The 25,342-nt window shown below is 39.4% G+C and overlaps 1 protein-coding gene across 2 annotated transcripts in view; it reads right to left on the reverse strand.

Moving 5' to 3' along the window:
* zmat4a (zinc finger, matrin-type 4a) overlaps positions 1-25,342 on the reverse strand; it is a 146,192-nt gene that overhangs the window by 104,113 nt on the left and 16,737 nt on the right. For both annotated transcript variants that reach the window (XM_051422099.1, XM_051422098.1), the window contains exon 2: positions 17,162-17,263. In XM_051422099.1, coding sequence (XP_051278059.1) covers positions 17,162-17,263 — 102 coding nt within the window. The remainder of the gene's footprint in view (positions 1-17,161; positions 17,264-25,342) is intronic.

Below are 25,342 nucleotides of genomic sequence, written 5' to 3' on the forward strand. Positions count from 1 at the left end.
CTGGCAGCTTTATTTACTTAATACAGGAAAATTTGATTATATTTAAGAATATCTGGCTTGTTTCTAGAAGGGCTGTTTTTGCCCACAGCTTTGCACCAGTTTGCTGTTCTCAGCAAAAAAGTTCCAATAAACTACCTGCCCAGCACCAAACCAAAGTTAGCAACTGGGTGCTGGATGTGTTAATAGGCAGCTGCTTGATAACAGGTTAGCCATATCAACTTGATACAATAGTAATGTTGAGTTGCACTGTCCGCACATGACAAAAGTTTTTTTATGTAAAATTGTACCAATTTCACAAGACTCACCATATTTCAACATAATGGCCCAAATGCATGATGATTTAACACTTGAAACAAAATCACGCATCCACGTTTATTTACACCCATCTAAAAGATTTATTTGGTTACAGTTAGATTTCTCCTGACTGAACTCAATGCTGCATTGAACTGGAGGAAGGACTCCTGAATGGCATGATGGTTTGCAACTGACTCTCCGGAGTCTGTGCTCTTAACTTGTTGTAAACACTGGCGAAAGACAGGCTGTTTCCTAAACAGCAGGGGAGCAAAAGGTCTATCCAGAGAAAGCTTGACTCAGTCACAGCTTCAGATCTTTTTTCTCCATCCCTTTGGATGGTAAACAGCATCACAGACCAGCCGGAATAAACAGAAGTAAACACATTACAGGACTTGTACTATATTAAAGTTACCAGCTTTAAAAAACATAGGATTTGCAGGAAAGACACAAGACTAAATGACTTGTTCTGCAGGGTACTTTTCACACTGAAGCACAGATTTATAAGGGTTCTGTATGCATGAAATGAGAAATGGTGGAGGACTAATGGAACTGGCTGTATAGGTGCATGTATGCTCCTGCTGAGCTCCAGTGAGAATAGACCTATCCATCAGCACAACCTGCACTTCTGCTACCAGCAGCATCGCACAATCAGATCTCTGACTTCTATTCATGACTTCTTTGTTTGTTCACATTAAATACGTGTTTTTGGTTTTGACTGTATTAACCTCCTTTTTCGACTTTGACATAATGCTATTTTATCTGGGAGTGTTCATTTATTTTATTTTGTGTAGAGCTGCAATGATAAGTTGATTAACTGATTAGTTGTCAATTATTAAAGGACCAGTGTGTAGGATTTAGTGGCATCTAGCAGTGACATTTCAGATTGTAACTAACTGAACACCAATCGCATATTTGACAACCTGGGAATGACAGAATGACACATTTTTGGTCCTACCTTTAGGTCTAGTAAAAGCCTTTTATCAACTTTTAATTCTAAGGTAACAGAAACATAACGATTTATAAAATCCAGTAATTATACACTAATGAAAACATACCTACAATAATATATACTGGCCCAATACCTCTCCTTTAATACCTGCCAACCTATCCACTGCTGGAAATAAACCTCAGTCCAGTTGGCTTATACCAACACTAGCAACTGCAAATAGAGCACATATCAAAGCAGTTTGTATCTTGGGACAGGAACTTAATTCCTCACTGTTGACAGTCTGATGTGAACAAATGGCAGCCTTGCCACCTCCCTCCTTTTACACTGAATTTGAAACCTCAGATGATTACCAGATGGATTCTTGATCTTTCTGTTTCTAAAGTTTTCCAGACTAAGAAAGCACACTAGAAGCTGATTGGGCTTTCCGTGCATACTGTGGAAGCAGGCAGAGGAATTGTTGAGCAGGGATCAGTAGACAATACGGGGAGCAAACCCTGAGACGGCTGACAGAGCGCTGTGACGAAAGTAGGCCACGAAGTCAATTCTCAAACCCTCACTGAAAAACACGTATCGACCGCAAACAAAACCCTCTGAGATCAAAGAGAACAGGCCCGTCGGCTTTATGCAACATCCCGTATTAGAAAGCACAAATGCAGCTATTTCACTGGCTTCCAGAGGAATGACATCATGTGGATATTTGTTTCGCCTCTGATGTGCTTTTACACCACTGACAATGTCACCTGCAGAGCTACAAACAGAACAACCCTGTCAGTTTTTGGATGATGCACACTCACAGGTCTGCTTGTAGCCGTCTATCCATGACAGTGCCATGAAAGCTGCAGCTCAGTTAAAAAAAAAAAGGTTCAGATATTTTAAGGAAACAATGGGCTGTCAGATTCAGATGTAAAGAGTAAATATATGATTCTGTGGCCCATTCAAGCACAATGTCTCCACACTATAGCCTGAGGACTTTTCACTCTGCTGCTTTTCTTTTTGACAGCTCCTAACATTATATCTCATTCTGTTCCCCAGAGCTTAGAGGGCTTTTGTTCTTCTTTCCATCAGCGGATTTCATGATGATTTCTCATGAAAGTTGGACTGATGAAAACAGTGTGTGAGCACTGCAATACAAAGTGGAGGCTGCTTTCTTCTGATGCACTATGTGACAAAATTCTGTCCTTCGCAAATCTCCCAAATAACTCCATCAAAGCCCATAAAATATATTAATACTGATCTGAGTTCAGCAGTAGATCCGCCATTCAGCACATATTGGTGTTCAACATAGGCTAATTAGGCTGTCACTGTCCTGAGATCAGTGGGGAAGCTTCTCTGTCACATGAAAATGAGTTCGTTAAATTGGGAAATTATGGATGGATTTGTTTTCAAACCTCCTCAGGCGTTGGATGACTTTTTAAACAAAAACCAGAAGATTGAACTGCTTTGAAAATGTCAATTAGTGAGTTTAAATATAATTTTAATAAATTGATTTGGAAACTGTGCCGACTTTGACACATTCTGTGTTACCCTCTCTCTCTTTTAAGTTGAATATTTGATCTGCTGCTGATGTTCTGACTCTGAAGCCGTGCTGTTTTAAAACTCAGGAAGATGCAGTGTTTTTTGGGTGGTCTGTATGTCAAAATATATGAATTATTAGGACTGCTAATGCTTTTTTTTGGGGGGGGGGGATACTTTTACTTCAGTAACTTTTGTTACTTTTGTAAGTAATTTGTACTTATAAAAAAAGAATAATTTTTGCTTTTAATACAATATAATCTGTGCTTTTGCTCTGTTGAATTCACTCTTGAGGTTCTGAAAAAGTAAGTTCCCAACACCTCCAAAGCTCCTGGAGTCCTGGAGTGTTTTTTTCTAATTTAATAATCTTGTACACAGATGACACAGAGTGTTCCTTCATTATTTACAGATCCCCCCAGACATTTATTAAGACATATATACAAATAACTTGGACCAGGACTGACCCTCCAGAGTATCTGTGATTAGGGCTGCAGAATGAATCGCTGTATTATTATTATATCGATACGCAATATGCCAAAGTGCAATATCCAAATTGGAAGCTGCAATTTTTAAAAAATTATGCAGCATTATAATGAAGTACTGTAGTTCTGAAGAGATACCCTGGCCTACAGATCTTGTTCTCCAGATGTAAGAAAACGTGTTTCTTTGATACAGACCTCAACAAATTTCATATCATCACAATGTTAATATTTTTCTTAATATAAATTCAAATTGTGATTGGAAAAATGACTAATTGTGAATTATATGGCAGTCACAGTATCTGTCAAAATAAATTAATTTACCATATTATGGTAAAAGCATCATATGGGAATTAATTATTGTGCAGCAGTGATGTCACAAATCCTGCTGGTAGGCCCCGCCCCTTAAAATCAGCTGTTCAATGAAAAAATTTCCACTTTCAGCAGATGAATGTGAAAACAGACTCTGCACAGACATCATTCAAACATCACACGGTAGGAGAAGAAGAGAAATTGATTTTGAGGAGGGGGACTTTAGATCCTACACAGTTATAAGCTGTTTCACATGTTTTTCTACTTTATACAGTGAGATTATGTGTAAAGCAGCAACTATTTTTACTTGAAGCAAATCCCTAAACCATCTTTCCCCTGGATAATCAAAACCTGTTGTGTCAGCAGGATTATTACAGGAGCTCTCAGTATATGTAGGTAGCTGATTGCCTTTCTCAAAGTATTTACAGTAGTGGTATTGTTGTGCACATTACTACTTACACTAATGCAACCTATTAAATTAAGTAATGAAACATAAAAATAAAAGTCAAGACAGTAAGAATGGAAACATGCTTTTACATATATTTAATACTAATACTAAAATAACTTCTGACACATCATGTACAGAAGTCTCCTTAAATGTCAAATCATAATCGTATGCTCTTAAAAGCATATTGTGATGCTGTGTAATATTATGTGAAGTTCAGTAGATTAATAGAGATATAAATATACAAAAATAAGTGACTCCTTTATATTAACGTTTTGGAGCACTGTCTATTTTTGCCTCCTTGAGAAAAAATACAGAAAAATGAAATCCAGCTTTGACTCTCCTGCAGGGTCATTAAACAGCAGGTTTTACCCTCAAGGGCTGAAGAGGGTAAAAAAGTCTCTCTTGTCATCATCGTGTCTTGAAAAATGACTGCAATGGGGAATAGGACATGGACGTATCAGTATGGGGAGCTTAAAGAAAAGCTTAAAGCTTAAAGTATTATTTTCTCTATTGTGGTTTTATTTGCTTGTTACATGACCCCACCATCACCAGTTACATACTTTGGTGGTTCCCAACCTGGGGTTCAGGACCCCCAGTAGGGGTCAACAAAGCTTCATGGAGGGTCGCAAGGCCTTCTTAATTTCAAGGCGTGCTAGAATACCTAATAAATATACAAAGTAGGCCTATATCTCAGCGTTTGTTTCACTTCTGTGAAGAAAAGTAAATGTAAAGTCAATTGTTTAGTCAATAGAAGTCTAATAGAACAATGGCCAAGCATCAAGGATAGGGGAAAGGCTGAGTGTGTCAAAAAAAAGAAGCCTATTAAGTCTGTATGATTGTACACACACAATACAGACAGAGAATTGTAAAAAAAAGTTCCCTAAACAGGAAACAATCTGCTCAAAAGTTTCCAATCACTCATTTTACACAAATTTACTTAGTACCTGAGGTTCATTGTACAGTTTTTAATAATATATAATACAATATGAAATATTCATCAGTTTACTAAATCATAGAAAAAGGGTCCTTTTAGGAAAAAGGGTGGGAACCACTGACATACTGTATGTGCATATGAAACTGTGTTCTTTATTAACATTCAATTAGAGAAAATTATCCCAAAAATGGAAAAACCTCCAAAACAGCTCGATCAAAGCCTGTAAAATTATGTTAACGACTACAATTTTCTCACTAAACGTCTCTGGTGCTCTACATCATCTGTATTTATGCACAAAGTGATCATATGCAACAAAACAATTTAGCCACACCACTGAAGGCGGGATTCACAATGTTAAAAATGCAGCTTGTTGTTTGGATTTGTGCCTCATATGGCTGGGAGCACATGTGGCGAGGACGGAGGGGGGAGGGGTGCTACATTGAAATTAAAATCCTGCCTGGGATTATGAGCTGAGTCATCCTGAAACTGTGAAAGAATTCAATCTAAGTGCGAGTGGAATCTGCATCTCGCGCTCTTTTAATTTGACACGCTTCATCGGCTAATCGCCTCCCTGTCACAAAGATTCCGGGCTGTTTCCAACTCGTTTAATCATCCTTCAAGAGCCGAGAGGACCATTTCACCTATCTCTCTCTCTCTATCTATCGCTATGCTCGCCAGCACCGCTTTTTAAAGGGCAGAATAACAACTGATCTCTCAGGACTATTTCCATTAATAACCCCTCTTCCTTCGCTCCACTGTTTCCCAGCGAGACAGGCTCATAATTAAACTGTGTAAACGCCGCCGCATTAGAGTGATCTAAATAAAAAGGGCTAAGCATCTCAGCGGTGCAGTTTTTGCTTACACAAGAAGCTTTGGGCCACTTTTCTTTGTGCCAACATGTTTGGAAGCACTATAATGACCTTCCTTGCGCGTGTTGTGCGGAGAAAGCTTCCTGAGGAGGGCATGTTTGTCTTTTCCCATTTGAACTTAATGAGAAGGACTTTTATAAAGAGGCAAAGTAGCGACAGCACTTTTCAGCCTCTTCAATTATCAGCAGGCACCATGATGATTCAGTCTCATTTCACTCCTGTAGATTATTTTCTGTCAGCACTAGAAATGGCTAATATTTCCATCCCATTAACTCCAAAGCCTATGAAAATGACAGGGGATGATCGATTGGTGCAGTGTGGACATCACTCTTGCAGTCGCAGACAAGAGCATCTATAAACTCTCTGACTGAACTGCTGAAACTATTAGGAGACCTCACTGGGCTAATGATGCATGAGAAGTAATTAAGAAGGGACCATGGAAATTAGTTTTCTTCTTTATCTGACAAACACGTTAAACTCATGACAGACTGCAGCAGCGACCGAGCAGGGCTGCACGAAAACCACTAGCACTGCAACTTTGCCCTTCAGGAAGGGTCAAGTCTCCTGTGTAAGTGTGCATTTATTAAAAAGACATTTTATAGCACTGATGCTGGTGCGTGTATGCTGGCTTCGTCAAATCTACGTGTCAGTTGGTGTTCGTACAAATAGTGAAAAGTGACATGTTTTTTGTGTGTGTTTAGAGTGATATAATCTGAACCAGAGGGCAACTACTAGTACTCGCACTGAGCTCCTGCGCTTCACCAATCCTCTTCCCCAAAAATCAATATTTGCAAAGGTCAAACAGAGCAGGCATGGAAAATGCAGATTAGCTCGTCAATAGCTGACACACTCTCCTGCACCCACATGCTACGAGTTGGTGATGAGCTGATGGAACCGTGCGAGTGGTGGGAGGCGTAACAGCTCAGGGTTGTAAAATGTTCACTTGAAGGCCTTCTAAGGTCACCTTGACAAAAATAATATTTAAAAACTGCTAAAATGTTAAGATTTAACTCAACTGGCAGAAAACCACTTACTGGATGTGTTATTAGTTTATGATCAGATATCATCACAATTAATGACGTTCCCGATGGTCTCAACAGTACTGTGTTTTATGCTAATTAGTAAATTACATTACAATACAAAAAATCATGTAAAAGTTCCAGTGTGTAACATTTAGGAGGATCAATTAGCAGAAATGAAATATAATATTTATAGGTATGTTTCCATTAGTGTTTAATCAGTTGAATATAGGAATCATCACCTTAAAATGAGCCCTTTTTAGCTACAGACGCTGTGGGTCGCCTTCCATGGAGTCCACCATGTTGAACCGCCATATTGTTTTTTCTTTTCTCTGAAGTTTGAAACAAACCTGAGAGTATGTTATAACTTGTCTGATCGTCTTACTGCTCTTACTGCAATATCGTCACATTCCCAGATCTCAATAATAAACTCAGTCAGTGTTAATGTTATCAAGATCGATAGAACCAAAGCTAAGAAAATAAGATGTAACAGAATTTCCAACATTTGTTAATATTTCATGAACTACTTAAATGTTAAAAATAGGTGTATGTGTCCAGTGATTGTCCATCACTGTTCAATGCACTTTCGATTGATTTCAAACATTTTATATTATTCAATCAGTGAATTAGATAAGAGGATCGTGAAGCCTTGGCAGGGATGCTTTCCAGCTCTCTCATGCAGTGATTATTGGTTAAAACCTGTTCTCACTTTCTTATGGAGGCAAGTAAGTGTTGAGTAGCAACAGAAAGGTGATAATGTGTTTTAATTACATAAAACAGTTCTCATAGGCTGATCTTCTATGGAAGCGCAAACGAGTGAAACAGCCTTTCTGCCTGCAGAGGCACAACCACGATGCCAAAGAGGGAGTTTGGGAAACATTTTATTTGCAAAGTGCAAATGCTTGCTTTGATATTTTCAGCAATTTTGACTGAATGCAAACGCAGTCTTTTATATATCTGTGCAAAGGCTGTGTATGCATATCTGCGCTTTTGTGCGGACACATGCTTTTGGACTAGAAACTTACAGCAAGCATCTGCTCGCTGGTGTCAGGGAGGTCTTTCCTAAAAAAAATGAACCCTTAGTTTTAAAATGTTAAAACAACAGCCCGTGTGGATGACTGAAGAAAAGAGCACCAACTGCAGATATTCATAACCTCCAAGAAAAGAGTAACTGCTCAGAGGACAGCAAACAGATACAAATGAAGGTGAATGCATCTGAACCTCAGGGTACATCCAGATTCCCTTATTTGATTATTTCTTGATCCTCACATGACCCGCAAATTGTTTTGCTCCATCGTCAAGGGCGATCCAATGCTCATGTTTCTGCCCTGAGGGCTGAAGGAGGCAGCTGGGAGGAGGCTCAAATGTGTGTGGACTTATGTTTTTCTATCTGATTAAGAACCAAAGAAAACTTTCTTTGTTCATTAGAAAGATTTTTCTTCTCATGATTTCTAATTTTCTGTTCAATCTGCATCATCGTAATCTATGCAGGGAGACGAGGAGAGTCACACATTTTAATACTATTCTCATTATCTGGGTGCCATGGGTCAAAATATGATGTGAGGTATATATCATTTCCACTTCTAAATCATAACATGAATTATTAAAAAAAGAATATTATAAGTTACTTTCATGTTGCCAACTTTGTGACAGCAGGGTTGATGTCAGCAGTCAACCATCGAAATCTTCCTCTGTGTTTAGTTGCTCCTCTCAGGCTAAACTCAAACAGTGAACGGTATCTTGGCGAACAAGTGAGTGAATCCCCTTTTGAATGGTGACTCTGACCTGCAATGGAAAGCACAGGTAGCTGCAGTAACACTAGGTGAGCAGGGTTGGGAAACGACAACTGTATTTACTGAGGAGTGTCAGTCTGTTGTGTTACTGCAGAGCACAGTGACATACCAGTGCTGTGTTTGTGTGTGAACCATAAAGCACTGCTTCTCCACTAAGCTCCCAATAGACAGGAACAACACTAGTAACTATGGTGACTATCCACATTAGAGATGGTGTACTGCCGATAACTGTATTGATAAAATACATAAAATGAGAAAATGAGATTCACTGACAAAAAATATACTAAAATGGATTTAGTTTTAGACAAATACTAGAAATAATCAAATAGTTTAAATGTGGCTTCAACAAATTTTCATTTTTATGTCACAAGACTCATTTTAAAACAAAAAGTGACTTACACATTATAAGTATACATTTCAGGTTTATCTATCCAGTTAAAATAGCCTTTCTTACTCACCAGGTTCTAACAGGTTATTTTGGCATAAATTCATGCTCACAAAGGAATACATTTTTAAAAATCACTGCCATTTCTATTTTTACCTTGACCACTGCTCCTTTGCCATTTAGATTTGCCCTTTAGGCAACTTGCACTCCAGTGAACTGTGATTCTTCAGTTCCACCCACCTACATTTAACCCAGCCAGTGAGATTGTCTCCCTCCCTCCTCTCTGAACTCCATTGTTCATGCAACTGGAACATCAATCTGCTTTTCTGCAAGTCCCCCGTGTGGATTTATGACCCTTAGTTTTTCACTTAAGATGAAAGGATGTAATATGCTCATCGTCATCTGACGGAAAAAATTTGATTTTCACTCTGAGCTGCCTATTTGATGCACAGTAGGTACACATCTTAGTGTGCATTCACCTCGAATGACACACAGAGGCCTGACGGGATGATAATTACCAACAAAAGGCAAGTGTTGGAAACTGGGAAAAAGTGAGGATGAGACAGTTGTGCAGGCATCCTTGAGGGCAGATGATATCGTCAGAACTGAGTGCAGTTGTTAGGCCCTGTGGTTTCCTCCACACATCTAAAGCTTCATGCATATTCAACAGCCTGATCGGACTGCTGAATGTAGGAATACTGCAAACACAACACCCGGGGAAAGGGTGACAGTTACAGGACAGTAAAAAATACTATGGGTAATCTCCTACTTGGCCATCTTGGCCTACTTGATTCATCAAAACTTTGTTTTCATACACTGTAAGAGTATTTCTAAAATGATATGTCACCAACCCTGCTGCTATTATTATCAGTATTTTTTCCCCCCATGTTTTTGAAAAAAAACATTGAATGCCTGTACTATTTTATCATCACCCTAAAAAAAATGTAAAATGTTTGACGAGAATTCCCTGTTTGAATAAAGTCATACATCGGATTAATTGAGTTAGTGATTCGTCGGTTGCTGTTTCTAAACTCGCAGTTCAAAGTTGGCTCCATGTGGACCTCGAGAGAGAATGAAGTGAGGGGCGGTGCTACCAAGAACAAAGCAGTGAATTGGAGAAACTAAATGTTATTTTCTGATTGTTTCATAGCGGTTGCGTTCTAAAGACACAAATATACACAGCCACACCTTTGCACAACCCTGCAGGAAGGAGCCACATTGCCGGATTTTGTGTGAACGCTGCTGAAGCCACACCTCTTCCTGTCCACAGTGTGCGTAGCTCAGCCCGGCCCTCAGTCAAAGAGATACAGAGGAGTGAGATGGAGATGTAATGTGGTCGAGTCCCAATCTGCACAGCATTCAATATTGATATAGAAAATGTCAAAATGCAAACACTGGGCAACTGTGGAAACATGGTGGTTCAAAACGGCTGACTCCATGGAAGGTGACCCACAGAAGTCTGTTGATATAAAGGGTTCATTCTAAGGAAAACGATTCCTATATTCAGGTGATTATAAACTAATAAAAACATACCTATGAATATTATTTTCCATTTCTGCCTATAGATCCTTCTACATGTTACACAAGGAATAGATCAATATTTCAATTTCTTGTGAGTTGGATGTGAAGCTAATCAGCCACTGGCTCATATTCAGACATGAGCATATTATATATTATAGTGGTAAACCCAACTGAACATTTTGCCCCCAAACCTAAAAGCCACAGCAGGTTAATCGCATACTGAGAGCCATTATATTTGATAATGTACTATAAGGTTACAGTACATATCTGTTGAATTCTACATCCTCTTGCAAACCAACTAAGAATTGCTGTACGATCAGCAGCACAAACAAAACAGCATATAAAGCGTTGATAAGCAAACTAATTTTGCAAGGCATCCAAGATAATGGAAACCAATTAGTGAAGACATCAAGTGGACAAAGAGCACAGCAGTCAGAGCAGCACAAGTCAGCCAAACACTAACGCTGGAGTCTCCCCCATGCAGCTGAATACTGCCATTATTGTCACTGTGGCGGGCTGCTGCATCTCCGGAGCCCCAAGAAAATCACGCTTTTTTTTGTGAGGGGAATCTCTGATTTATATTAGTATGATGGCAGTTTGGAAAAAGACTTTATAGCATTGTCCCTGGATGTCGGGAATGAGATAATTCATAAATCGTCCTCACAGATCTGGTCATTAATACCTTAAACTTCATTCTGAGGGCCTGTCATAGCTCACTAAAAACTGATTTCAGTTTCAGAAATAAAGGTCACTTTTTAGAGCCTTTCAACACAGTGTTTTGATTTCATGGCCCGCCAATTTACTGTTTTGGTGAGCATTCCCTTCCTTTTCAAATGTTATGATGTATTTGCCTTTGGAATAAGGACTTTAAAAGATGCTGGCCCAGAAACATGACACAACACCCAAGCTACATATAATGGCAAACTAAATAACTCACTGGCTGGTAGTAATGCATTCTCTCAGCGCTGATAAATTCTTAGATGGTTTTGACTTACAAGAGAAGAGGTGCTGTACATTCAGTTGCTTTAAAGAACTGTGTATTTGTTTGAAAATGGTTCCTCGACATCGTACAGTGTTTTACCAGCACATACATTAATACTCCCACACCTCGCTTAATGACTACTCCCGGGTCACTCCCCATTCCATTCTCTCTGTGAAGTAACAGGCAGTGAATTAAAAAAGGCTCTCCTGCAGTGCTTGGAGCAGGGCAGCCTGTCAAGAGAGGCTGCAGCGCACCCAATGCAGTACACATGCAAAGAGACGGACGCATAAATTAACATGAGCCACGCGAGTCTTTGAACTGTGAACCAGAGACGGCTCTGATCCCCTCTGCTGAGGAGCGCTGGCTTTCATGTGTTTGAAAAGGAGGTTTAAAGATCAATTACATCTCCAGTCTCTACTGTCACCCAAAGACTGCTTTAACTTTGCAGTTTAAAATTCGATTAAAAGCAAAGTATGAAAATTCAAAGGGACGTTCACTAGATCAGAGATAACCGTATTAGTGCAAGTTAGATGACCCGTCTGTCAAAAATGTTTCAACTGCAGGGGGATACGTGGAATTGGTTTAAAGGCTTTAAAAAAAAATCTCCATTTTATTTAAAGGACCACTGTGTAGGATTCAGTGCCATCTAGCATGAGCACTGAATTGCAACTGAAACCCATCACCATCAACCAAGCGTGTAGGAGAAACTACGGTGGACACAAAACTTGCAAAAAATACGAGTGTTTGGTTTGTTCCTTCTCGGCTACTGTAGAAGTATGGCAGTACAACATGGCAGATCCTGTTATGCTACTGTTGTCAATACTTCTAGTGCAACATACTAGCTGATGTAATATTTCTAATCACATGTCAATCCCCCAGTGAGGGTAGCACTGTGTTTAATGTCATCCTAGAGGTGCATACCTTATCACAGCTGGCCAATCGCTAGGTAATGTGGGTCGGATTGTCCGTTCCAGAGAATTACAAATGATTATCTGCAGCCCCCTCCAATTACGCTGTTTGAAAGCTGGTTTCAGACACTGTTAGACAATCCAGCAAACACTTGATTTGACTCTTACTATACTGTCTGATTAGTCTCTTTTGAATGTTTTTGTCTGTTTGGCATGCTGGCTACTATCACTACTCATGATATTTATTGAGATTTTTTCCAAACAGACATGTTTATATTTTGGATTGAAGACGTTCTGGTGCCGTGTTGAATCCCTGGACTCCAAACTGAGATGCAAGTCAGATACAATCCGTACTTTTATTATGACTGTTGAAACCACTGAAGATCATTCAGCTCAGGCATTACATCTAGTAATCTAAGAAAAAAATAAGATATTTTGTGCAAAGACATAATTTATAAATATCAAAGCCTCGATATTCAACAAAGCAGTCTGATTTTGCATTAAAGAGTGAATCTACAAACAGTACAAAAGGAATAATTATAGACAAATCTATGCAAACAAAACTGAAACAACTGTCTTCTTCAGAGAAATACGACCTCCTCTTTCTGAAGGAAAGGAAAGTTTGCACACCCTTTACTTCCCATCTGTTTTTTTGTTCTTGCTGTCGTCACTGTGACCCAAACATGTCACGATGCATTAGACCCTAACTGCGCTAACAGAGAATCCAAATATGCCCCATCTCTAGGAGGCAACAGGCCAAGTGCTGTATTCAGCATTCACCACACAATAACAAAATGAATATTTGATTTGAATTGGTACAGCCACTTCCTGTCTCCTGCAACGCCCTGAAGAACAAAGCAGTTCTCCTGTTACCCATGGACAGTTAGAGCTACTTTAAATAGCACTCCACAGTGAGCACAACAGCCTGCAGGAAACGGAGGTTGACTTGTTAAGAGCTGCAGAAGAAAAGTTGACTCAAAGACAAAGTAATGCAAACTCTGAACAAAGAAACAATGTCAAATTGAATTAATGGCACTTTATTTCTCTTTGATGAGATTTCACCTCAGCAGCAACCTGCCCTCTTTTAGGAACAACAATAAATCAATAATAATGCTAACCTGACTCAAGGTCTCAAATAATTTTCTTCTGGTCTCTAAGGGAACAACAACCAGCCGCCCTTGCTAAAACTTAAGAGTGAGCCACAGTGTTCATATGAGTCCTATCAACTCTTGTTACTGCAGATGTCCAACAGCAGCAGGCTTGTAGTCAGACCAGTCTTGTAACTCAAAGTGACAGTGAGTGAGAGGCAGCATCTGCAGAGAGAGAAAGGTCCACTATCTGACAACACCCAGGCCAGAGGAAGGAAACCAACTCACACTGTCCTTGAAGCGTGAAGGAAAATCAGATGGGAGTATACGCAGGTATATGACTCATGCACACCTTTTAAGAGTATTTACTGTTCAGTCAGAAACGTCTGAAGGCACTGTCGATTGTATCAAATGATGGACTTCGAGGGGTGAGAACCAGAGGGTAGCAAGTGACATTTTGGGCTAAATTGAGGTATGTGTATCAAGTACAGCTCTTGATGAGCTCTTTCTACTGCCAAAAGGGCACCTGTGAATTCTAGGGTTGCCCCAAAATAGACGACTTCATCGTCTGACAAGAGTCTTACTCTATGTACTTTTCATTAGTCGGATAATCGCAGAAAAACAAAAACAACATTAAACTTAATTCAGGACCTGCGCATTGTAACCGGGACCAAAGTATCAGAGGATTGTTGCAACACAGGGAAGCACCTACTGGTGCACTGTTGCATGTGCTAACTGTACTAGCTCGTTAGCGGTCCTACTAGCTGTCTTTACCCGGACTGGGAGCATGATGAACGGGGGGAGTTTAAACACTACTAGTGTAAGAGTGGGGGGCCCATCGGCTCATAGCCTCAACGAAGAGCAGCTGATTTACAGCACCTCCGACCGGAACTATGACTCTGGGGATGAAGACACGGTGGGTTCAGGCTGGGACAGGAGAGGCATGAGAGGGAGGAAGAAAAGCGAGTTTGTAGCGAGTTAATTTGTAAGTAACTGTTAACGTATACATAGTCCGTCGTATCAATAAATATGCAAGTATTTGTTTTTGTGAAGTTGGAAGTAGTTTCGAATGAGACTTGTGTAATGTTATACTGTGTAGAAATAAATTAATTAAATGTTCATTCTCCTTGCTTGTTGTTCCGATACATTCAGAATCATCAAATTAATATCACAAACGTGCAACAACTATTGGTTACATTGGCTTTATCTAACAACTGCTAGAAAATTCTAGTGAATTGTAACCAATCTAGAAAACACTGAACTGTTTGTGGCTAAAAGGGAGTAAGAGCACTTAAAAGACAGAAAAACATTTTATTCAATAAATGTCAAAATATTGTTCATTAAGCATGTCATCTCTATAAAGGTTTAATATTAATCCAAAATCACGGCCAAGTATGGTCAGTTCTTGGTTTGGTTCTTCTGTGAAGTTGGTCAAGTGTCACTTGCGCCCCTCTAGTTGTCTTTTAAGGAGCTCTCAATGAATCCATGCAGCAATGAGGATTCTGCTACTTCACCACAAACACATGTACAGACATGAAATCTACATCATAAATAGCAAAATCTTAAGCACATGAGGAGGAGTAGTGAGTAATAGTGAGGTGTGGAATTATAGTGGCTGCATAACAATCAGCTGAAAGCCAAACAGCTCATGAGCGAGCCAGTGGTTCTGAATAGAGCCTGACTGATATGGGGATTTTGAGGCCGACACCAATTTCATAGAGAAAAAAGAAAAACTTCACCAATTACCAATATGGTGGCCAATATAGTGAATTTCTGATGGAAAAATTAAAATAGACCAATTTTGCACCAATATAAAATGTTAAGGTAATAACTTAATCACAGAATTAGAAATGAATATTCTTTAACATGTTAAATAATTCAACATATATGCTATCTTGTCAACCATTTCTAGAAATGAACACTGAGAAAGTAAAGAATACAATTTTAGTAAATAGCTAAACATCAGTACTTTTTCATTATATGTTGGAAAAAACAATTTTCATATCGGCAAATATGGGATGACATATGTGGCAATACTGATACAGATATCTACAATATCGGCTGATAATAAGGCTCTAGTTGTGCTTGGACACATGCACAGCTACAAATATGAAGTTAAGAACCAAAGAATGTTAATGAAATTAGATCAAAACATAAAAATATGATACAGAAATGACTTCAGGTTGCCTCTTCTGTATTTAACACATGTAGGAACAGAAAACAAGACAGCTTTAAAAAAGCAGCGAGCATATGAGTTGGAGCTATTCTCTGACCATCAATACCAAGTTCATGCATCCTCCAACTCTGAACAAAACTAGATGATTCCTGAATGCAGGCTTAGTTAACAGCTAGGAAGACACAACATGCAACTCTGAAGTTATTGGGAGGTGCGTTTTGTTCTCCTTTGGTAGAGGCTAGCTCCTTCCCTACAACTCTACTTTAACCATTGTGCCAAGCTAATAAATCCCCAAACAGTCAACACTCCATCTAACTCCTGGTAAAACAGCATATCTGTAAGTCTAATGTTATCAATGGTGCGTTGATCATTTTTACCAAAACCCTTTACAATTCTCATTCACACACACACACACACACACACACACACACACACACACACATGCCAGCAAGCCACCATGCAAAGCACTGGCTTAACCATCAGAAGCAATTTACGGTTCAGTGTCTTACTCAAGGACATTTGGGCATGTGGACAGGAGGAGCTGGGGATCGATCTGCCAACTTTGTGAGCTGCCACCCCATAATTACTAAATTTTAAATTGGAATCCCTTGCACCAGCAGTTCTCAACCTCAGTTCTGTGAGCTCTGGGGTCCTTGAGGAGGTTTCAGGGAGTCACAAGAAAAATGGGTAGTATTTTAATTTCACTATTATTTCATTGAGTAAAAGTTAGCCTTATGAGAGCATTTATAAAAATGACTCTTATGTTCATAAGTAACACAAAACTGGCCAACAGTGTACGCTATAACAGCAGACAGTCAATTCAATGTCAGTCAATTATCATTAAAAATGTCCACAAAAACACACATAATGTGGCATATTTGGCTTTCAGTGTGTGGACTGGATTATTCTTGTGTAAGTATGACTGATCAGTGTTTTTGTATTACTTTTGGCTGCTCACACTGCTGGATTAGCTGCCATGTTTGCAGCCTATATTTTTACACACTGCCTCAATTTGCAATACAAATGAAGTGGTACGTAAAAGAGCACACAATGTAAAATGAAGTGTAGCATTTCAGTGATGACTTTGCTTGTTTACTGCAATTATACTAATGACTCAAATACAATGTGGCAATGTTATTGCTGTTAATAAGCCATACACAACACCTTCAACATTTGTGTTTCAGAAATGATGTATGCACACCATTTAAGTAGGAGGAGAAAGAAAATTGTAGCAAAAGTTCAATTTCTACTGCCATTATTCTTCCATTTCCATTGTAGTTCTCTACTGAGGTTTAATGAAAAAATAACTGGGTAAACTCAGGTGTGTTGTGTGTTTATTGACAGTATGTCAGCTGCAAGGCTCAGGTGCATAGATCAGCCAAATGTCTCAAGGGGCAGAGCCAAAACAGAGTAACCCTATATAAGCCTTTCATTAACTCCAAAAGAGTGTAGTGTATCAGTCATGTGAGGTGATGTGAGGGGGCATCTCCACCTCATAATGGGCGACCCTCTGGGACTCGGAGATGAGCTGAGCGCTGCACACTTTGCAGTAGCTGTCTGTGAAAAGCCCTTGGTCCACCTCTGTTGACTTCATCTGGAGAAAGACACAAACACAGACATGGTTACTGAGGATGCACTTTGTGTCAATGCCTGAAATGTTCATTTAAAGTTGAGATGGAATGGTAAATGTTTATGTGTCACAGTCAAGTATGAACCAACCAATTTTAACCAGTAATATCACGACATCCACCCATTAATCAGTCTTCAACTTTTGTTTCACCTCAGCAGCCTCCCAGTGAACACCAAAATAGGCAAGAAATCCACCTCTGTACTGTATTCCCGGTTTTCAAATTCGCCTCCGTTGCTGTATTTGGTCCTGGTCTGGAAATGCTGTTCACTGGGAGCTCCCAGTCTGGCAGAGTCAGCTAATATGACCACTAAAGCTGCATGGTGGGGGGACGTAACCAAATTCAGCGCTGTTGGCTACCATTAAGTCCCTCTCTAGTTGCCAGTTTTAACAGGAAACAAGTACATATACAGAAGCAAATAGCACTGTCTGTATCATGGGGACTGAACAAAATTCAAGACGGCATGTTTCAGACAGTCTGAGATGCAAAGTGTTCAGGTACTAGGGATGTAACAATATATCGTGAGACATTTAAATTGCGATAAAAATACCTGAAGATTCAAACAGGAATACTTGGCGTTATCTACTTTTGACTTTGCTTGTTCGAAGCCTGTTGCATCAGTAGCTGTAAGGCACAAAGATGTGGCAACATTACGCATTGTTTTGTACAGTTTATACCCTAACTCAAAAAAAAAAAAGATTCTTTAATTTGATAAAGAAAATATAAGAGAATATATTTTGGAGATTTTTGTCTGGGAAATCTCAAACATCAGAAAATGACATTGTGAACCATGTACCTGCTGCTGTGTTCAACCACTGGCCTTCAAAGTGAGGTAAAAACTGGACCTCACTCACTGACTGACAGAGAGAAAGCTGGAAAATAAATTGATATTAAAGTTATGTCCACAAGATTTAATATTTATACAAAAAAGTCATCTGATTTTTGTTGCCACTATCACGCAGCCTTGCTTTGCAGCTCCGTGGGGTCTACGACAAACCAACCAAGATGTAATAGAGCAAGTAAACAATAATCTCATTTCATACTTTCATCACTGTTAATCAATATTTCATTACCTCGAGCATTTGAGTTAGTGACAGATGCTGAGCAGCTTTTGCAAGCAATGAGTCAGAAAAGCCATTTAATATTAAACCTCCCGCTAAAACTTAAGCCATGAAGCCCAAATTATATTTTACGACAATAAATAAATAACAACAACAGATCACGCTGACACTTTTTCCTGGAAATTAATTAAAATACGACTGAACCTGTTTGCTGTGTGCTGGAGAACAAGGGATTCAGTGGGAGACAGCTGAAAAAAGCTTTTATTTCCTCTTCCACGGACACAGCTGAGCCCTCTGCTTTCTATTACTAATTCAGCCCGGCTTCCATTAGGGGCTCACATTTCATATTTGGAAGCAGTCAGGCTCAACTCATCCTCATTTACATAGGCACGTCTTCATTAGGAGCAGCAGGGCAGATGAGAACTGAGGTCATGCGGGAAAAAAAGCAGACTCTTCCAACTTGTTTGGATTTTCTGCGGCGAGATTGGAGACAAAACTTCTACAGCTCACAATAAATTCTGCTGTTGTTCCAATGATGCTGTCACATGTTTTCCGGGCAAAATGTGATCATCAAATCTTTACAAACACATAGCTGGTAGCAGGCGCAGCACAGCAGGAGGACGAACTGCAACAAACTTTAGTAATTCTTTTTAAAGACCAACCAATCTGCAGGAACATCTGAATTTAGATTCTGGCCCACTGCAGAATTAATTTTTTAAGACTCCTGTTTGTGGATACACCAACACATTTTTCACACTAAGTACATAAGAGCCTCTGTTGTCATTTAATGGTGTTTAGTATATTGGATGTTTTAAGCTGTAAGGTGTGTGGAATATTTCCCACATCATCTCCTGATGATGTGTAAATAAATGATGAGTTTTGTGGGTTGGAGACACTTCCAACATGTTGTTCTCAGCCTGGAGCTACATATAAGGTAAATAATACATGTAGCATAGTCTTCAAAAAAAAAAGGAAAAGTTTGTGAATTTAAAAAAATGGAAAGTTTAAGAGTTACTTTTTTACTTTTTCAGACTATGGTGCCACTCTAAGTGACGTGCCTCAGATGCTATGTTTGGTCCCAATCTGGTTGTCCTGTTCGCTGGGAGCTCCCAGTCCAGCCAAGTCAGCTAACAGGACCACTATAGCTGCACGGCGGAGGGAGGCAACACACATGCAGTGCTATTAGCTACCACGACAAGTCCCTCCCTAGCTGGAGCTATTTATAAGGTAAATAATACATCGTCTTCCACTAAAGGAAAAGTTGGTGAATAGAAAGTTTAGAAGTTTTTTTTTTCTTTCAGACCATAGTGGTGCTTTATAAATACGCTATAAATATGAGCCACACAATGTCATTTTCAGAACTATTTTTATGTTCCCTCACAATGTTTTTCGCAGTTCCCCCGATCCATGAGAACAGTTTTGTGTTGGTCCAGTCCAGTCACACTGTCAGTTTCGAGAAACACTGTGCAGACACTACAGAAGGGAGAGATGATGTGACACTTTACATGATGCACTTATTGCTCATGACTCGTTTCAAAACGCCGAGCTCCGACAGTATACAGCCACTGGCTGTGAGCACAGCTGCATCTGCTCTAGTGCTAGTGAAAGCTGTGGCTGGATGTGGTTCAGACCACAGCTGCATTGGGGTTGAATCTATGGTGCTATGTATATGACTACAGTAGGTATACTCTTACTACTCCTATTAACATTAGCAGGGAACTAAATAATAATGCACTAAATAACCCTACCGATGCTGACTATATATTAGCCAGCTAGTTATCTAGCTAATATTGGTTAATGTAATAGCATTATATAACGCAATATTGTGCAATGTAATGCAAACATGACAAGCTGCGCATTTTTCAAATATGTGGAGATTTTTATTCACAGGGCATCCCGCTGGTTATTCCATTTATTGTTAATCATTTCCACAACTTGAAAAGACTCACCAGAGCTGTCACACAACGGCAACATTACCAAGTTTGGATGCGACAGTGTCACATGACAGTGGACAAAGGGCCTCCCCTCGGGCCCATCTCTGTGTCCCGCTGAAGCATGCCAATCATAAAGTAATAAAGGTCTGGATGATATGGCAATCTAATTTGATCTAACCATGGCAGTTATTGAGTACTTGTATTTATGCAACCACTGCATAAAATAAAAACTATTATTATTATTTTCATTATTTTTTATTTCATTATCTGAGGAGCAGCTCAGCCAAATGGGCTGTCTCCCAGCCAACATTAGCCAATGGTGCAACATTAAGCCACACAGCAGTGGCGGACGCTGGTTATTTGAGGGGCGGGGGCAAAAAAAATAAGAAGGGCACCAGGGTACCATGTTTTCTCTATTGGTAGGGCACTTTATTGTGTTATCTCCACTAGATAGTCACACTTTATCATGAGTCCACCAGTGCCACACAGTATCTGAACCTGTGGTGCTTCTATCATATTTGATGTGTAATCAAAACACCACAGGTATTCATAAATACAGTTACAAAGCTAAACACAAGCGAGTCAATTCACTGCACACACATAACCCCTGTGTGTAGTTAGTATTACATCCATTATAAACGAATGTGTCACAGCCATAATCACCACAGCCAAAGCTCTGTCATCCCATGGCTATAGTCATAATCACAGCTACAGTCTGTCTCAGTCAGCCTCGGCAGCAGTCACTGAGAGAGCTAGGTCAACTAGCTCCACGAGTCATCTGTCTAGCTGCAATGGTGCCGACTTGCGCCTGAGCCAGCAACAGCTGAGGGTGTGCCCGCTCGTGCTGTGGTCACAGCATACAGTAATACTAAATCATACTATATCCAGCCTTTCTGCACGGGTCAGAGGGAACGCAAAAGAATTGCAAGTTGACGCAAAATAATCTCAGAAGAGAAATTCCTCTCTGAAGATATCAATGTTGAGATGTTTAAGATCTAAACTGGTATTTATTATTCTAACGTCCCTTAAATTTAGTTGTTAAAGAGTTGAGTGACCAAGATACTGTATGGAATATTTTACAGTTGAAAACTAACACATCACTAACAGCAAATACAAAGTACAAAAAAATGGAAATTAAATTAGTTTCAACTATTTCAAACCTCTTCACACAGTCGGCACAGCAGCAGTCAATGTGGACTGAACTGTTTTGTCGTTTGAACTCTTTTAAAAAACCTTTTGCATGCATTGTCAAAACATGTTCAAAACATAAAACAGTATTACTGCAATGTGCTAAATTCTGCTACATCCACATCTAAAAAGAAATACAACTGCATAAATTTCTAACTGACATGAAAGACTTATGCCAGTCATATACAATCCTATACAATGATGAATTGTAAATATGCAGAGTTGCATTACTTGAAGTACTTTTAGGGATACAATGATCGGGAGATTTTCTGATGTAATACCAAACTGAACCCAACATGGTCATGCTGAATTTGAGATGTTAAGCTATGAAGCTGTGTTTTTGCTTTATTTCATTCATTACCGTTCGTTAGTTTGCCAGGCTATGAGAAACATCAGCTACACTTTATCTCTTTTCGCTCTCCACTAGTCATTGTCATCTACACCCAACACATTGCACGCACACACTCAAACAGCTGCCACAGTCAGAGAAAAGAGAGAGAACACTCAAAACCCGACACTTTGTCATTCCCTGTCTGGTCAGGTAGCAGCTCTATATGAAGACGAGATGGTCTAATGAAAGATGCTATTCAGCTGCATTTACAGAAAGTGTGAAAACTTAAAAAAATATACACAGTAGGCCTATATCTCAGCATTTGGATCACTGCTGTGAAGAATAGTAAAGCAAATGTAAAGTAAATTTTCTAAAACAACAGAATAGAGTGTCAAGGACAAGAAAACACAGAATTTGTCAAAAAGAAAACCTATTAAGTCTGCATGATTGTTACAAATTACAAAAAAATACATAATACAGACGGAGAATTGTATAAAAAGTTCTCTAAAGAGGAAATTATCTGCTCATAATTCATCCAAATCAACCGTTAGGAAGAAAACTTCTGTTTGGGTTCATTGTACAGTTTTAAATATAATATGAAATATCCATAACATACGTCAGTTAGGCAGGGTCATCAGTTTACTAAACAATAGAAAAGGGTCCCTTGAGGGAAAAAAACAGTGGTTTAAATTAAGTAATGTGTGGTGTGTGAGCAAGCCTATGTAACGGGCATTAACGCTGCAATCATCGACATTTTCATACATTAACAATGGGTGAAATGACTGTGTGTGACGTGAAAGGAGTCGCTTGTAAACCCACAGCGAATTATCACCAACTCTGCAGTTCCCCTCAGCTCTACGGAGCGTTTTAGCATCTTGGTTTTAAGGCCTGCAACTTTACGTTTTGCTTCACCTCACTCTGTTTTCATCAACTCTGTAGTTAGCAGCAGGCAGCAGTTTTGAGCCCAAAATTGCTCTGATAAACGCACTGCACACCACCTGCTCAGCACCAAACTGAAGTCAGACAAAGTTAGCGAGTAACCCGGTGAGGATAGTGGAGCATTTAGCAGACGAAGAGCCAGATATTCCCTTCATAACTAATACATCAATGTTGTGTTTACAGCTTGTTCTGAACATGTGGCCAAAAAATCTTCTATTACTGATCAAAATGACTTTCTTATATGTCAATTAGGTTATGTAAAGGCAACACTGTTCCTAAATCACCTCAAACACATAGTATATTTGGCCTTTCTGTGCTGCTGTTACTTGTTACGCTGATATAATAAAATCAGCCTGTTTTGTGCATAATTGTATTGTGTTGTAATGAAAATTGACTCCCTGCAGGATAACCTCAATAGCATGCTGGTTTTGTGTAATTCACTGAACTGAATCACTATATTATTCATCGCAACAAGATGACTTTCAAGTTGCAGACTTTCTTTTCATCTTAAGCATTTAGCATCACCTTTCTAGGACATGACATGACCTCGACAGTGAGTTATAGCAGGATGCACTCTGCCTCTGAGCTGCTGAACCTCTGCTCTCTGGTACCCAGCAGCCCAGAGGGCATGACCAAACTGACGAGGCAAAGACAAAACATGTCAGGGACCAATGTGTCTGCAGACAAACGGCTAGGGAAGAAGAGGAATGCAATCAGTCGAGAGCAGTGCCGTTTCCTGTTCGGATTCTACAGGACAAACAACATAAATGAGAGGCTTTGTGAGCTCTATCAGCTTGTGCCAGCGTTGGGCCCACTGCCTGTTTTAGCAAGGGCGCACAGATGCTGGAAATGAATGATTAATCACCCTAAATTCTGTTGAGAAACAGGAGCATCAGCGGCAACATCAGCAGCAGCACAGGGAGGTGCAGCAGCAGCCGGGAAAAGAAAACAACTCTAATCTTAGATTTTATTTTCCACGGCTGTAGGGAAGGTTCATTCCGAGTTGTTTCATAAGTTTGCATTTTCACCTCAGTTCTAAAGTGAATTATCCTGACCCAACAGTGTGGAACCAACAGATAAACAGACAGTTTGTGTGTTTCTTTTCATAGTACAGCTAAATGATGCATCATCATGCGAGACCAACAAGCATTTAGTTGTATCCATTGTTAGGATGTGACCTCTGACCCTAACATTTGTCTGCATATAAAGTCAGTTCTCATGGGAGTTTATTTTGCTGTTACCACAGAGTGCACCGCACTGGAAGATTTACCACGGCTTATTTGTTATTTTGTTGGTTGAACCATCATTTCTTTAAGTCCTAATAACACTGTTTTTACCAGAGTAATTGATACAACGAAGTGTAACGAGCCAACACTTCAGCCAGATACTCTTAACAAGCAGTAAAAAATATCGTATAGCAGTAGTTTGTTTTGTGCTTTTCTATCGATTCTCAAAAACACTAGCAATCTTTGATTTTGAGTTTGGGGTTGGTGAAAGTTCTTCAAACTTTTCTAGTTGCAAATCCAACTTCCATGGACACTCCAGTTTAAATTATCAACTGGGAACTCTGAAATTCCAACTTCCCAGTTTAAATAGAATGCACCATATGATGTTGGATGGTACAGGGATACTTTTTTATTATCCTATAACAGTTTTCTTAAAACTTAATATGTTTTTTTTAAATTGCAATGTATCGCTTTGCTTACAGTATCACAATATAGTGACTCATAACCTAGCTGTAAGGTGATACGTTATGTATCAGATTTTTGCCAATACACAGCCCTAATACCTTAGGTCTTTCATCTTTTCTACCTCTTCCAAAGAAACTCTCAAGTGGTGATCTCTGTACTGTTTTTTTTCTTTCACATTAGCTCCCACAGTAATATTAACAAAGCATACAGGCACTGAGTAGCTAAGTGGAGGATGACTTACTGATGACCTTGCACTTTAAATCAGTATCCTGCTGTGGGTGTGACAATGAGACAATATGTAGGACAGACAGACCTTGCAAAGTTCAAAGAAATGAATTACAGCACAAAAAGCCTATAAAGTTTTATAATCATTTAGCTTGTTTGCCAAATCAAAATCAGATTAGGCTGAACACAACGTACAAAGTCTAAAATACGCTGCAGAATTCATATTGTTGTGTTCATGCTCATTGCCTCGGGGTGCTTCTCTTAAGTGACACTGACAGCGCTGTAGTGTTTTACAAAGTCAGCAAACAGCCTTACATTATCCAATTTGAATCCAGAATTCACCCACATTATGTCTCAGATGATACGGTGCCATGGTTATCCATTCAGCATGGCTCACTAGTTTCCTCCTTTTTGTGCTTGCAAGGAGAACAACAACTGACCTTTTTCACAGGAGCCATTTTGATATAAAAAAGTAGGGTAAACGCAGGTGTTACTAATGATAATAATTAAGGTTCCATTCATGGTCAAACAGAATCAGGGTGCTGCTTTTGTGAATGCTGGCTCGTGGAAAGGCTCTCCCACACTAAATGGGACCGAACACCTGTGTTTACCCTACTATTTCATGTCAAAACGGCTGCTGTGAAAAAGGTCCAAAGCCTAGCTTACTGATAGGATA

This window comes from Dicentrarchus labrax, unplaced genomic scaffold, assembly GCF_905237075.1.
Source record: "Dicentrarchus labrax unplaced genomic scaffold, dlabrax2021, whole genome shotgun sequence".
In the NCBI taxonomy this organism is placed as follows: domain Eukaryota; kingdom Metazoa; phylum Chordata; class Actinopteri; family Moronidae; genus Dicentrarchus; species Dicentrarchus labrax.